At 54.2% G+C, this 11380-nt stretch overlaps 1 protein-coding gene across 1 annotated transcript; it reads left to right on the forward strand.

Annotated features, from left to right (window-relative positions):
* Window positions 1-450: 450 nt before the first annotated feature.
* Window positions 451-9431, forward strand: LOC128336105 (GAS2-like protein 2A). Its single transcript, XM_053275272.1, has 7 exons — window positions 451-479; window positions 732-1093; window positions 2832-3070; window positions 4148-4255; window positions 5536-5632; window positions 6895-7201; window positions 7646-9431. Exons 2-7 carry the CDS (start codon window positions 736-738, stop codon window positions 9429-9431), a joined length of 2895 nt encoding a protein of 964 aa, XP_053131247.1. The 5' UTR covers window positions 451-479; window positions 732-735.
* Window positions 9432-11380: the final 1949 nt, after the last annotated feature.

The raw sequence follows: 11380 nt of genomic DNA on the forward strand, positions 1-11380 counted from the left end.
AGGTGTGCATAAAGTGGGAAGAGGTCTGAAGCTCGTCTCGTGGTCCAAGGGCTTCTGATGAAGCATCCAGAAGTTCATGGATGAGAGCAAGGGATTCTCGGCAGTCGTCCCAGAAGCAACGGAGTTGGAGGGACCCATTCTCGCAAAGCGGTCCAGAACAAAAGAGGTTCTTGAGAAGATCTCTTGGGCTCAGCTCCTCTCTCCTTATTAGATTCTCTGATTGCACCCTTTGAGAGTTCAAACACACAAGTTGTGCAGGAGCCGATGGCGAATAAGACGACGAAGGACGACCAATGCACCCGCATTTACCTGAAAAGAAGACAACCCCGAGTTTAGGACGACCCCCTTTAAAAGATGGGTTAAATATAGGTTATACTATCTACCCAAAAGGAAGAGGGACATGAATTTCAGAAGACCTCCCAAATTCTAGCACCAAAGAACCCGGGAAAACTGAGTCTTGGATCCAGGTCAATACAGAAGTAAGTAATATGTTTATTGTTGTAACCAACATTAAAAAAAGAAAAAGGGAAACCCTTCTCTGCTGTGATTAGGGGGGAAACATTGAGACAGATCACAGACAAATCCCAGGGCTCGGATGTGGAATTTCTGGCTTACCTTCTTGCAGATGCGACCTGGTAGCTACCACGATGCCCCGTTAGTTAGCCTTGCTTCCTTTGAAACCTAGAGATAAATTGACATCGGTTATGTTTTGTTCCAAACGCCCCGTCCAGGGCCATGTCTGGGATTCCGGAGGCTCCCATGAAGAGCATCCGCCCCTACAAGTCGAGCGAGCAGTACCTCTATGCCATGAAGGAAGATCTGGCCGAGTGGCTCAAAGACCACTACGCGTGGGACGTGGACGTGGGCTCCTTCTTGGAGGCCCTGCAGACGGGCGTCTTGCTTTGCCACCATGCCAACCACATCACCCAGGTGGCCAGAGATTTCGGACAGGCGTACCCCAGTCGGGCCCACAGGGTCCAGCTCCCCACGCGGGCCGTGGCCTGCAACGAGCTGGCCCAGGCGGGGACGTTCCAAGCCAGGGACAACGTCTCCAACTTCATCCAGTGGTGCCGGAAGGAAATGGACATTAAAGGTATGGCAAAGGGCGGGGCGCTGGTCTCGCGGCAGTGAGCCTGAAGCGTCCCCTTGGCTAAGAAGGGCCTGTCCTGGCTCACATTTGGGTGGGGGGGAGGCTTACATGTGAGTAAGGTATTCCCTTCCTTACAGCATCTGCTTGGCATGCAGAAGGTCCCAGGTTCACTCCTTGGGGGGAAGGAGCCCGGGCAAAGAATCCTGCCTGACACCTTGGGGAGCTGCTGCCAGTCAGTGTTGGCCATGCTGAGCTCGAGGGACCAAGGGCCTGACTCAGTACGAGGCAGCTCCCTGTGTCCCCGCGCTCTTGGGAGTGGGGCCAGGAGGACCCAGGTTCAATCCTGGGCAGCATCTGCTCAGCTTCCACCCTCTGCAGATGTTGGCCTACAATTCCCCTAACCCCTGGCTACTGGCCACTGTGGTTGGGGATGATGGGAGTTGTAATCCAAAAACAGCTGGGGGGAGGGGTAAGTTGAGCAGGCCTGCTTACACACACACAAATACACACATACACATAAATCATGACACTGGTCTTGTGGTCACAAGCATGACGTGTCCTCTGAGCTCAGCAGGGTCTGCCCTGGTTTGCATTTGAAGGGGAGACAACAGGTGTGAGCCCTGTAAGAGGTTCCCCTCAGGGGATAATGGGGCCTCTCTGGGAAGAGCCTCTAGGTTCCAAGTCCCCTCTCTGGCAGCATCTCCAAGAGAGGGCGGAGAGAGACTCCCGCCTGCAACCTTACGAGAAGCCGCTGCCAGTCTGGGTAGACAATCCTGAGCAAGATGGACCAAGGGTCTGACTCAGTATACGGCAGCAGCCCATGTTCCTATGACACACGCCGCATTTTTAGCCCCTGGGTTCTGGAGGGCACAAACAGCAACTGAACCCACAAGAAGGTAAGAATACAAAACAGGTCGATTTATGCAGCCAGGCATTTGTAGAAACAGGTCAACACGCACCTGAACCTATTCCCACCTCACACACCCCTCTCTCTCTAAAGCACCCGGCACAGGTCACAGCCCCACCCGACCGTCTGGCGCAGTTGCGGGCCGCCAGCGACCACACCACCCAGGGCAGACGAAAGAGGATTGGGGGGGGCCCAGGGGGTGTGGAGGCCCTGGGCTTGGGCCCCCCGGGGGTAAGAGCGCCACTGGCCTAGAGTTGCCATGGCCACCGAAATTCCGGGTTCCACCTGGATCTTAAGCATCTCGCCCCGATTTCTTAACCTACCCAGATTTGCCCCGATTTCAGCTTACATTTTTTTTAAAAAAAAGCTAAGCTCCAGCCCTCGTAGAAGGGGAGTGACGGAGCAAACCGTGCCGTGGTTTCCCAGCCCATGGACATCATCTGCAAATCCGGCACCTGGATTTGGAAAGCCCGGAGGTGGCAACCCTATTGGCCGCGCCCTGTCTCTGGAGGTGGCGAGCAAAGGGTCCTTACCTGCCAGGAATCCGGCTGCTGTTCCTCCTCCCGAGGAGACCGCTTGCTGCGAGGCGAGCACTCCTGCACCGTCGACCGAGTGCCCTGTGGGCCGCCGTGTCGGGAAGGCCATGTTGGGGTCCGGGGGGGGTGCCCAAGAGTCGGGCTCGGAGGAACCCCCAAGGTGGGCTCTGACAGTAGGGCTGGGAGAGACCCCGGCCTGTAACCTTGGAGGGCTGCTGCCAGTCAGGGTTGACAATCCTGAGCCGGGCGGAGCAAAGTCAAGACTCGGGCGGTGGCCGCTTCCTGTGTTCCTCTCAAGAAGTCCTGATGTTCGAGACGGAAGACCTGGTCCTGCGGAAGAACGAGAAGAACTTTGTCCTGTGCCTCCTGGAGGTGGCCCGCCGGGCCTCCCGCTTCGGCATGAGCGCCCCCACCCTGATCCAGATGGAGGAGGAGATCGAGGAGGAGATCCGGGCGGAGCTGGACTTGCCGCGGGAGGAGACGCCCCTCCCCAAGCGCCAGAGGAAAGCTGGCGGCTTCAAGAACCTGGACCAAATAGTAAGGCCAACCGGGGGGGGCCGGGGGGGGGCAGTGAGGCTGCATCTTTCAGGATGGGGCTACAACTTACACTGCAGAGCCATGCCCAAAGCATCCTTGCTGTCAGTGTTTGTCCACTAAACAGTTAGGGGGAGCTGGTCTGGTGGCAGCCAGCATGTCTTGTCCCCTCTGCTAAGCAGGGTCTGCCCTGGTTTACATTTGAGTGGGAGGCTACATGCGTGAGCACTGTCAGACACTCCCCTGAGGGGATGGGGAATCTGCTCCAGGAAAAGCACCTGCCTGCTTGCACGCAGAAGGTTCCAAGTTCCCTCCCTGGCAGCATCTCTAGGTAGGGCTGGGAGAGGACTCCTGGCTGCAGCCTTGGAGAAGCTGCTGCCGGTGTGGGTAGACAATACTTAGCTAGATGGACCAAGGGTCCGACTCGGTGGAAGGCAGCTTCCTATGTTACCTTGATGTAGTCCTAAAAAAAAGAAGTTTGTTTCATTTTCAGACGATATGCACTTGTGTGGTAGCAAGATCTTAGAAAAGAGGCATTCCATTTTCTTTCCCACACAAGTGGGAATGCTTCTCCTAAGAAGTGTGCCCATCTTAAAAGATCCATGTACCTTCTCTTTCATCCAGGGGAATACCTCTCCCCCGTATGAAAGACAATACCATTGTCATACACTCGTGCATCCTTGCTCTTAAAAGAGGCATTCTCTTTTCATACAGAGGGGATGCCTCTCCCAAGGCAGTGCCTGCCTTGTCTCCTTCCATGTATAAGTGCATCCTTCCACTTATAAGAGGCATTCCCCTTCAATACATTGGAATGCCTCTTTGGGGAATGCCCATAGTGTCAATAATCAGGGATTATGGGAATTGTCGTCCAACAGCAGCTGCAGCTGTGCTATGGAGGGCATGCCTCTCCCGCGGCAATGACTCCTACCATATAAAGGAAGGGCATGGTTTGCATTCCAACTGCGTCTTGATTAATATGCAAATGCAATCAATTGAATTAACTAAGATGCGCAAGTCAGCAAACATTTCTCTGAGTGACAGCTCTCACTTTTTCATTTCTTTTTCTCTGCCGGGATCTAGGTCCAGCATTTGGTAAGCTGCTGCACCTGCCCGGTCCAGTTCTCCATGATGAAAGTCTCGGAGGGGAAGTACCGCGTGGGCGATTCCAACACCCTTATATTTGTCAGGGTGAGTCTATAAATTGGGAGCCTTTTCTTGACCCCCCCTATTAGAAGCTGCCTGCTCTGTTCCAACCCATCTTGAGGGTCAAGCCAGGCCCACGTCACAGGGCCCCACCCTGATGTGGGTCTCTTGGTCACACAACTTGCGACCAAGAGATTGATGTCAGGAAGTAGGGAAAGAATATTCTCCAATGCATTTATAATGCAATGCTGAAAATCTGTAGAGCAGCGACGTCAACATCCAAGATACCCTAGAAGATCTCCCCAACTTGCAAGAACCTCTAGTACGGGAAGATGGAGTTAGATCAGCATTCCGGTTGTTACCAAGTCGGAAGGCTAGAGGAATGGATGGAATAGCTGCAGAAATAGGGCAGGCAACAGAAGAAGAATGAGTCAAAGCTCTAACCAAACTATGCCAGCAAATTTGGAGAACGAGACAGTGGCCAACAGATTGGAAGAGGTCAGTCTACAAACCCATACCAAAGAGAAGAGACTTAACAGATTGCGCAAACCAGCACACAATATCCTTAATTTCACATGCTAGCAAAATACTGCTCAGGATAATCCAACTGAGATTAGAGCCCTACGTGGAAAGGGAAACGCCGGATGTTCAAGCTGGTTTCAGAAAAGGCCGAGGAACAAGAGACATCATTGACTACAGAAAAGCCTTTGATGGCGTCAACCATGTCCAGTAGTGGAATATCCAATGGATCCTAGAAGAAATCCATCCAGAATTCTCACTCGAGGCACCAATGACCAGGCTCAAATTCTAATACTTCAGAGAAGACCCAGCTCCCTTGAGAAGTCCATATAATGCTGGGAAAAGTAGAAAGAAAGAGAAGAAGAGGACGACCAGCAGCAAGGTGGATGGACTCGATGACGACAGCCATGAAGGCACCACTGAGAGGCCTTCAAGGCCAAGTGGAAGACCGATCAGCCTGGAGAGAACCGATCGATGGGGTCACTAAGGGTCAACACTGACTTGATGGCACTTAATTTAATGGAACGGGCGGCATCATTCCCCCAGTGATTCTCTCCTGCCCTAAGTAACGCAGGAGAATGTCATTTGTCTTCTCAGGGTGCTTTTCACTGCAGAGTTTTTTAAGCAGGAGGTCAAGACCTCAGAGGGAAAGCTTGAGGCCAAGGTCAAACCAGGTCAGGGTCTCCGTCCAGCCAGAGTGAGTTCCACAGAGACGGCAGCTTTCTCCCCCCCGTTTTCTCCGAGGCCCGTGGTGCGGAGAAGGGTGGCTTCCGCTCACACGTCTGCTTTCTCCCCCCTCACTCCAGATCCTGCGAAACCACGTGATGGTGCGTGTGGGCGGCGGCTGGGACACGCTGGAGCACTACCTCGACAAGCACGACCCCTGCCGCTGCACCTCACTGTGTAGGTCGTCTTCTCCCTCTCGCTGCCATGGAAGGCTGCGTCTCCATCCGCCCCCTTATCTGTCCCCCAAAGGACGGACACGGATTCTCGTCCCATTTTTGCAGCCATCTCCTCCCACAAAACCCTTCCATCCTTCCGGGCGGCGATCCCGAAATCCTGGAGTTGCTCTCACAGCCTGAGAGATCTCCAGCTCCCTTCCAGTGACTGATCCCCTCTCCCTTGCTACCCCCTTCAGCCTGGGAGGGCCTTCTAGCACCTTTTAGGTTGCCTAGCTCCTCTAAAATTTCTCCACCCTTGCTGTCCCCGAGGCCTGAGTCTGCTTCCTAGACTCAACAGACCTCCTGTGGCCCGAAAGAACTTCACCCTTTCTCCCTTTGGAACATAAGCAGCTGCCATCTACTGAGTCAGACCCTTGGTCCATCTAGCTCAGGATTGTCTTCACAGACTGGCAGCGGCTTCTCCGAGGTTGCAGGCAGGACTCTCTCTCTGCCCAATTTTGGAGATGCTGCCAGGGAGGGAACTGGGAACCTTCATGCTCTTCCCAGAGTGGCCCCATCATCCCCTGAGGGGAATCTCTTGCAGTGCTCACACTTCTAGTCTCCCTTTCATAAGCAAACAGAGCAGACCCTGCTTAGCTAAGGGGACCAGTCATGCTTGCGAAGAGGGAGAAGAGATGATCAAAATATATGGTAGAAACGCAGCTGTAAGATAAAAGGATGCCGATCTCCGGTAGTGCCCCTGATGTCCACAAGAGGGCAGGCCTGGTCTGCATATGAGAAATATACAATGGCAATTCAGGGAAATGAATTGTGCAAATGCAAGCATCTGCTTTGCTCGCAGAAGGCCCCAGGTTCGAATCCCTGGCAGCATCTCCGGGCATGGCTGGGAAAGACCCCTGCCTGAAGCCTGGGAGAGCTGCTGCCAGTCAGTGTAGACAACCCTGAGCTAGATTGGCCAAGGTTGGACTCAGTAGAAGGCAGCTGAACGGAAGCACATCCGTTCCGCATATAGAAAGCCCCACGTTCTATCTCTCACAGCACCCTGGGGCGGGGGGAGGGGAGACCTCTGCCTGAAACCCGGGAAGGCTGCTGCCAGCCAGAGCAGACACTCCAAACCAAGGGTCTGACTCAGGACAAGGCCGCTTCCCATGTCCCTGGCCCTTTTCCCTCCGGACCCTTGGCCTCCCTTGCGGTTGTCCCTGTCCCCCCCCAGGTGTGCAAACTGCTGACCCCCTCGGCCAAGAACCTCCCTCTTTCCCGCAGCTCACAAGCAAGCCCTGACGTCAGCCAGTCCGCAGAGGGCTCAAGCCGCGCCCGTCCAGCACGAGATCACCGCCCGCTTGACCCCCAGGACGGACAACCCCAACCAGCCGCAGCCAGCCTTAATCGTCAGCAGGTCCCAAAGTCCTCTGCCCCCGGTGGAGTGGAGGACGTACATGCCCCACCGTCTGGGCACCCGTCAGAAGGCTTTGGCCTCCTGCCCGCCGGAACGCAGCGGAGGTGGCCATGGCCGCAAGAGCCTGGAAGGTCCCCCGGACCATCCCGGGCTCAGGAGGGACCCTTCAGGCAGGTAACGGAAGATAATCCAGGTAGCGGGTTGGTCCTAGCATAACAGGGATCCCCAGATGAGGCCGACAACAACTCCCAGCATCCCCAGCTGCAGGGCCTTGGACTGGGGATGATGGGAGTTGTAGTCCACAACGTCTGGGGACTCCAGGGTTCAATATCTGGCAGCATCTCCAGGTAGGGCAGGGGGAAACTCTGGAGCTGCTGCCAGTCAGTGCAGGCAATCCTGAGCTAGACGGGCCAAGGGTCTGACTCAGTAGACAGCCGCTTCCTACGTTCCTAAGAAACACAAGGAAGACGCTAGCAACAGATACTGGGCGGTAGGAGGCTCGGCTGGGCTGAACAGGGGACAGCTCCCAAGGTGCCTAATTTTGAGTCTCTTCGCTTGCTACGTACATAACGTGCCGTCCCACTGGGATGCGTGTTTGGGTTCCTTTTCCTCTTGCAGGGTAAGAGCGCGGTCAGTCACGCCTTCCCGGAGGTTGCTGGCCACGGAAGACGGGCCTGGATCCCAGCCAACCATCCCCGCACAAAGTGGGAGGCCACGGACGCCATGTGTCCTGCTCAACGCCCAGCAGAACGGCCACATAGATCACGGCGTGCATCTGAAAGTCCTCCCCGAGCCGCCGCGTGGAAGGACGCCCGCTCGGATCCCGGCAACGGCTTTCCCGAGAGAGAGAACAGAGAGGCCTGGGACGCCGGGGATACCCGCCCGCAGGGAGGGAGTCCATCAAGAAAGGAAGGGGGCGCTGCCCAGCCGTTCTCCCAGCCCCACCAAATATTTCCGGCCCTCCATTTCCCAAGAGGCTCCTAGGACTCCAACAGACAGCTCAGGGATGCCGCCGGAAAGGGTGACCCCGCACAGCTGCGTGCAAAACCCCGCCGTCAAGCAAGCGCCTTCCCCAGTAACAAACACCCGCCAGGTTTACAAAGACGACACCGACGCCAAGACCGCAGGCAAAGCTGCGACAACTTCCTACAGGCCCCACACCCCGAGCAAAAGCTACCGAGGAGAGCTCTGTTTCAGAAATGGGGGTCCGACTTTGGCCAAAGGCCCAACAATACCCCGATACGACACTGCCTCTCATAGAAACAGGACGGTCCGTTTGGAAGCAGCGAGTGGCAGGTGTGCCGAGACCGCAGGTCTGAAGAGAGGCGGTTTGGATTTGGGGCATAAAAGGAAGGACATCCCAGGACGATATGACCTCCCAGGGAGCAAAGTGACTCCCGGAGAACTTGGTGCAGAGAAGGAGCGTGTCTATACGCCTTTACCGATTAACACAGCCGAGGAGCAGGCTCTGTACAGAAGTCTGGAGGACGAGATTTTGTCCAACATTAGAGAACTGGAGGCCGATTCGGAGGAGGACAGCTTTGCCAGGGAGAAGCTGTGGGGAGGTTTTAGGACACACTGTAGTCTAGAGAAGGACCCCGATGGTAATGGCCCACAGCTGTTGACATCCGGTCTGACCTCTCTTCAGGGTGCCCCAAAGGGCTTGGTTTATGGCAAAGGGGTTCCCCGGAGTGGCGTCTATGTGCCCGCCAGAGAAGCAAGATGGCACCCCGCAGGGCTGGGTTATGACAGTGTCATCCAAGAGCTTTCTAAAACCCTCCATCAGGAACGTCGGGAGGCCGAGACGCATTCGCCTCGGTTGGATTCGAATCTGGCTAACGGAGACCCGGTGGAAAAGAAGGTTCCGGAAAAAGAAGAGGCACCTGAGCAGGAATTCACAGCTACTGAAGATGACGAAGCCCCTAACGCGACCAACAAAAGGCCCACGGAACCCGACAAAAACGGCGAGGCCTCTCAGGAAACACCGAGTGAAACGACAAATTCTCTCGAAAGTACCCGCACGCTAGAAGAGCCACAGATGCCGCCGAGGAAGCCGAGGAGGTCTCTGAAGAAACCCGAGCGCGTGCCGTCCATTTACAAGCTCAAGCTGCGTCCCAAGATCCGGCCGCGCAGAGATAACCGGCCGGAGAAGAGGCCTTCAAAGATCCCCACGCCGGTGGCGTACAGACACACCCAGTGGGCCAAAGGTCAGGCGAAGGCCCACGGCTCCAAACGCCTGGCTCAGACCCACGTGGTGAGTCCGGAACCCATCAGCACAGGGAACGTTGGGTCGGAAGAAGAGGTTACGCTTCCGGAGTATAGTCCTTCCTCCACGCAAGAAGGGGATTCTGGGAAGAAAACGGCCACGTCCGAGCGTTCCGACAGTGAGGAATCTTGGCTGTGAGGGGTGCGGATACTGTTCGTTTAACCACTCAACAAACGAAGACACAATAATATTTAGAGCCCGGTCGTAGGTTGGATATATTGTGCCCTGACTGACCCTTTCCTCTGTGCAAAAATGATGGCAATTCCCTCCGAATTGTTTGGGGGCAGGGATAAAGATGGGGTGAGAGCATAGAGAAGGCGGAAAGTGTAACTGCGCAATCACCTCTTTTCAAACTCTTTGGGGGCAGGGGTGTGTGAAGATGCTGCTAGAAATCCGAGCATCTCTCTCAAGATGACACCGATAGCCAAAATTTGTGGGGCTCGATCTCGGACTTAACGCCGTCCCTAGAGGGGCCGGTGCTTGTTTGATCCTTCTCTTTGCTGGTGAAAGCAAACTTCCTAGGAAGAAATCCCGCCATAGGTAAATTACAGGTAAAAGGGGAAGTGGGGTTTAGTGGTGTGGGTCTGTAGCCGTGGGTCGGTGTGAGTTCACCAAATCAATAAGGTGCCATTCAGGGGCATCAAAATCAAAGCTGGAAATGAATCTGAACCCCCAAACAAAGGGGGCGTCTCCCCCCAGGCCCCCCAGTGAACCGGAACTGAAACCCTAAGCACCCCAAAGGGTTAAATCCGCTCCAGAAAAGGGGTTCTTTTGTATCCCCTTTTGTATCCCCCCGGCATACAATTGTACGATGCGTGTTTTGTTTCCCTTTGCTTTTAATACTGTCATATGTATTTTGTCTGTTTTTAAAAGAGAAGGCAACATTAAAAACCACACACCTGTACGGAGAGCCGTGTGGCGTGCAGTTCTGCCCACTGTGGGTCCTGGCATCTGCTCGCTTCTGACTCCGCCGGTGTCCTCCTCCTTCCGTCACCATCCAGAGCGGCTTCTTCCCTTTGCACCTGGGAACAATCGCTGAATTGTCTCTTGAAAGCATGCCCTGCCAAGCGGGGACCGCTTGACTCTTTCTGGGGGAGGAGGGGAGAGGCTTTGCACAGAAGGAAAACAGCAGATGACTCAGGGGAGAGAATTGCTCCTTTCAAACGGGCCCCGCTTTCGAGACACATCCCAGCAGAGATGTGAGACAAGCACCGTGAAATCACAGCCGCTCTTTGAAACGGTGGGTGCCCGGAGGGGTTTGCCTCGAGCTAACATGTTTAGGCCCACATCTGGAGAAGGGGGAGCCCTTGAATTTGAAACGTCAGGGTAGCCTTTGCTAGAAACAGAGGGACCCCAAGGCTGCCAATAAGGCCTGGGGTTTCTGTCCCTTTCAAACCCTCAAATTCTATAACGTGAGAGCTGGAGGTCTTCTAGTAGGGATGTGCACAAAATTCGCACGGACCACTCTGAATTCGAATCAAATTCGAATCGAATTCGTTATCGATTCAATTTGGAACCAGTGGACAGAGTGGATATCCATCTGAATTGATTTGAATTTGCCCAACTTTAATCAAAAAGCCAGAAAGATTTCAGTAGGACTGCCAGTAGACAAAGAGTGCATTACACAGTCAGGCTTCATTTCGGATCCACCAATCTGATCCACCATTCCAGTTCAGACACTAACTTTAAAGTGTGGTGTGGTGATATTTTGGATCCTTAGTGCAAAATACCTTTGAGCTCTTTGGCTTGCTATGCAACTCTATAAGAGGAGTGCAATAACCATATATACTTTAGACCGATAAAATAAAATGGCGATTAAAACTGTCTTTCAGGAACTGGACAAGAATACTAGCCGGAAAGGATACGATTCATAACGGGCCTAGGAAGGGTGACTCCAGAGCAACTAGTTTGGGTGGCAAAGAACGTTATTAGGGGAGTGAGGATCTTGATCTGCATGAAATACTTAGACAGGGAAAGGGATTAAAGTTGTTAGCTTAGTTACCTTCCTCATGAAACTTCCTTGGCGTTTCCAAACTTATTCAGACAATGGGCTGGATTTCTCTTGGAAAACGACTATCTTTTTGGAT

Source organism: Hemicordylus capensis, chromosome 12 (genome assembly GCF_027244095.1).
Source record: "Hemicordylus capensis ecotype Gifberg chromosome 12, rHemCap1.1.pri, whole genome shotgun sequence".
In the NCBI taxonomy this organism is placed as follows: Eukaryota; Metazoa; Chordata; class Lepidosauria; order Squamata; family Cordylidae; genus Hemicordylus; species Hemicordylus capensis.

Bases quoted from the DNA above. Each gene is read 5' to 3' on its own strand.
- LOC128336105 (XM_053275272.1), top strand. From the start codon at position 736: ATGTCTGGGATTCCGGAGGCTCCCATGAAGAGCATCCGCCCCTACAAG. The intron at 1,094-2,831 runs GTATGGCAAAGG...GTTCCTCTCAAG, and splicing joins GAAGGAAATGGACATTAAAG to AAGTCCTGATGTTCGAGACG. The intron at 5,633-6,894 runs GTAGGTCGTCTT...TCTTTCCCGCAG, and splicing joins CTGCCGCTGCACCTCACTGT to CTCACAAGCAAGCCCTGACG.